The following is a 4,202-nucleotide window of genomic DNA, read 5'->3' as shown; positions in this document are numbered from 1 at the left end:
ATCAGGATCAGGTCAACTGGCTTTTAGCGCAGGCAAAGCTCAACATGTCTCCATGCACACTATTTCATTCATTTCATATGCCGATTTTACTTTTGAAGGCTATGTATGGTCTGGTTTATATCTATAGTTTCTCTCCATGGTCAATAGGGATATTTTATGTACCATAAAAAGAATTGCACAGTGATACAGGCAATTTAAATGTCTAAGTTGGAACTTTAGGACCCTCACTGGAAACCCAATGCAGATGGGTTAAACAAATTACATTCTTCTATTGCAAGGTGTAAGGGAAAAACTAATACAAATATGTAAGACACAGACTCTGAGCACAGCCTCCCATATGAATCATATACACACCTTCTTGCCTTACATGAAACAAGGCGCCAATTTTTGAGTGCTGAAGCAATCACTCTTACTGCTCTTCAGTCCTACGTTAAATTACATCAGTAAAGCAGTCAGTAGCTGGTACTCTCAGAGCCTGCCATATTTACTCTGTTGTGGTCTAGATGTATAAACTGCCCATGTACACACCTTAAATTGCAGCACACTGTACACACTATACCACCCTACAGCTCTGACATGTAATATGCAACAACAGATAATTTTATGAAGATGAGGAAAATACTACTTCCTCTGATGCAAAAGGAAAAGAGCGAGCTTATGAAATGGAGGCCTTTCAACAACACACTATCTTAAGAGTACAAAGAACAAGATAGCTCAGAACCAATTAAAAATGCACAATAAGTAATGATTTTTTTTTTTATTTGAGCAAACCCATAATTTACAGATAAACACCACAAAACTTCTTGATTCAACTTCATTTGTTTCCATATAGAACCTTTGAATATTGGAAATAAATTAGACTAACAAATAAATGTCTTAGTCACAAGGAACTTTTATGTTATGTGATTTTTCACTGCATTACAACTTCATACAAAACTACAAAAATAAGACACTATTTACAAAATATATCCCTTTGTTTGCAAAAGTATTGGTTAATTCAAGTTTTAAGTTACATGATAAATTATACAGCTCAGTCACACTTTACAAACAGTTAAAAGATAAACCTACTCTGAATCCAAAATTATTTCCTCTCATGGTCTGACTATGCCAATTCATAGTACTTCCCAGAATTTGGATTGAAGTAACAGTTCAGACATGGATCATACAAAAGAGTCAAAACTTCCTCATCTTCTTCAGCATTGAGGTCATCTTCACCTGTGTCAAGAGGGAAAAGTAAGAATAAATCACTCTTATTCCCTTAGACAATAACATGGAAATATCCTCTGTCAGATGTGACAGAATGCCTCTTTAAAGTGTATAATCTTCTGAAATGTTACCTTCAAGATAACAGCAATTCACATTTTTATTATATTTCTAAAGACTTGTATTTAGTTGAGGTGAAATGATGTCAACCAGAGTTTGCTTAGCAACTGGACTTTACAAAGTCCAACGGAGCAGTTCACCAGAAGTACCTTTACTGATAGTGGGTCAAAGTATCCCTAAGTGATATTTTCCTCAATGACTTCCTTAAACAATAAAGTTTTAGTACGAACAAAGACAGTCAGTGTGTACTCAAGGGCTGTAAGAATGAAAGGATTTGAATGTCTGCTATCCAATATATTACATAAATGTCCAGTATACGTAAATCTGTACAAAAGAGCTTTCAGGATCAGAGAGGAAATAAGATTCTTTCAGACAAAAAAAATATTAAATCTAAGTTGTCTAACATGATTTAAAATGCAAGAATGTTTTCAGGTACCAGAAATGAGTTCTTAACCTAAAATACATTGACAAAGCCATACAGACTGTTACAAAGCCTTTATATATTGTAGCTCCTTTTCTAAACCTGCCTGTCTTTCATATAAGGTAAACCTAACTTATATGACCTATAGCTTTTTGATAGGAAATAATTCACAGTTGAACACAATCTGTATCTTGAATTTCATCATAAATGTTCATCTCGTTTTCAGACTGCTAATATAAACCAAATGCTTTGTATGCCCTAACACTTCATAATAAGTAATGGCCTGTTATGCTAACAGCAGCAGTTTCACAATCCCCAGAATCTATTTACAGCCTGGAACACAGAACGATATATAGGTTACATTACCTAGAGACCAGAAAGGAGGTTGGTGCATTTAATGCATACAGAAGAAAAGTGCACTATATCGTTTGGGAAGAGATTTCATTTCTGTTTCCTCAGTAGCATTAACAAATGCCATCAGAAAGAAACTGACTCTTACTGTCACCACAGGTAAAACGGTAAAGCTGAATTGTTGCCCTCCTTGCTGTGGGTACTTCATCAGGACTGCTAAGCTAATTGAGGGTAACTGAGATATATTGTTTGGACAGCTCTGGGAAAAATTATGCAGTGGAGAAAGAAGGCGTAGAACTGAATGTCTTTTTCTACACTTCAGATCATAGTAAACAAGCAAATGGTATTTGTGCCTCATTCCCTCATATAGCCTTACATTTTCACCCGAAACCATGTTATTTCCACTGAATTCTTCTTTTTATTATTTTGCTTCTCCCTGCCTATGCTTCTCTTCAAAATTATTCTCTTTTCTTCTCTAAGCTTAAATCTCATTCCCTCTCTACCTCGGAACTGGCCTCTCAATATACTCCCTGGTTTGATTTAGGAATAAGAAATTCTTCAGACTCATCAGACCTCTTTCCTTTTTTTCCCTGCATGACTTAAATTCACACCAAATCAGAATTAGATTGCATCCAGGACTAGCTGGATTTATACCTTTATAGCAATAATTCCCTGCATGTATTTTCATGTGAACAAGAAGAGAACTTGGTTTTCTAGTTGTATCTTGTTTTTAAAGTCAGGCTTCTTTCTTTTAGTTCTCACAATATCCCCAAATGCATTTTAAGGCATTTCTAGATGCTGCAATAGATTTCCAATGGCAGTATGGAGTATTCAGTTTTGAACAGATTAAAAAACAATATGAAAACCTCACTTCTGTTCTTCTACTTCCTGAAAAGAAGTACTAAATTAACTGACGTTCTTCTACAAGACTCAACTAATGTGCAATGGTTGTGTTAGAAGGCATCTTTCTACTTTCAAATTGTATGTTTGCAACCCGACCGTATCTAGGAATGAAAATGTCCATGGCCAAATTAATGGATAAACAAGTCACTTTTAAAGAAAAATTTCCATAGCTGTTCATGCTGCCACCATTCATGCTTTTGGGTTGAAGCTGCTCAGGATTGCATGAAAAAACCTCTTGGCAGTTTAATTTGAATATCATGGTGAAAGCAAAATCAAAGCTTTTGTTCTTAAATCACTATGAAATTAAACAGTATTTTAGGCTAGAAAATAACTTGGTTTTAAATGAAACCTTAAGTCTGTGACATACATTATAGCGGGATGAGTATTTTTCAGTTCTGAGATGAAAGAAGACTGAAGATAGTGAGTACCTCTGGATACCTATCATATTAAATGAAATGCTGCCCCATTGAAATCAGGGGAGCTATTGTTTTTATGGAGAAAGGTTTTTGCTCAACATGTCTATACCTGGGTAACAAAGAATGGAGGAAGCATGTAGCAGCTTTTCCTGAACTCTGAAATGAATGTACAAATAACTGTGGTGTTATCTGGATTGTGTTAACACTGTTTACATAGTCACCGCAGTCTGGGGAACTACAATAGTTTCCCTTTTCACAGAAATATATTTTCACTGTATTCTAGGTTTTAATATTAGAAAATAGCTTGTAGCAAATCTCACTTTAAGATACATGGATCATATTCTGACCCTGAAGTAAGTCAACTGCACTGGATCAGCTGTCAGTAAGAAGGGACGCTGAAAAGAACACTGCTAGTATTTTCTCCAGTATGATCCTTGAACATTGAACTCCAATGCTCTAATCTATACTGTAATTATGTACTGCAGGGTTATCATATGACTATTGTCAACAGCTGTAGTCCAAGAAAGAAGACCATTCAGCGCTGTGGTTCCTAGAGCACTATTTTAAGATAAGCAACAGATATAATAAAGTAAGTTCCAGAGAATTTGTGACTCTGCCTTTGTCGCCTACTGTGGAAACATTCTTGTATGACTTGTTATGTCAAGATAAATCAAATTGCCTATAAATCAGAAATATCAATGCCCAATAAGGCAGAAATCTACGGAAAGTTATCATATTTATGAGTCTAAATTTTCCTCTTGATTGCCTTGTGAGACCTGCTGAATAGA

The 4,202-nt window shown here is 35.4% G+C and overlaps 1 protein-coding gene across 1 annotated transcript in view; it reads right to left on the bottom strand.

The window, feature by feature from the left end:
* Positions 1-1,102: 1,102 nt before the first annotated feature.
* LOC104293072 (chromosome unknown open reading frame, human C3orf67) overlaps positions 1,103-4,202 on the bottom strand; it is a 76,859-nt gene continuing 73,759 nt past the window's right edge. The window contains exon 15 of the mRNA XM_009892534.1: positions 1,103-1,215. Coding sequence (XP_009890836.1) covers positions 1,103-1,215 — 113 coding nt within the window. The remainder of the gene's footprint in view (positions 1,216-4,202) is intronic.

Source organism: Charadrius vociferus, unplaced genomic scaffold (genome assembly GCF_000708025.1).
Source record: "Charadrius vociferus isolate BGI_N301 unplaced genomic scaffold, ASM70802v2 scaffold119, whole genome shotgun sequence".
In the NCBI taxonomy this organism is placed as follows: domain Eukaryota; kingdom Metazoa; phylum Chordata; class Aves; order Charadriiformes; family Charadriidae; genus Charadrius; species Charadrius vociferus.
Note: the sequence above shows the minus strand (reverse complement) of the source record. Positions and strands in the feature narration are given on the sequence as shown.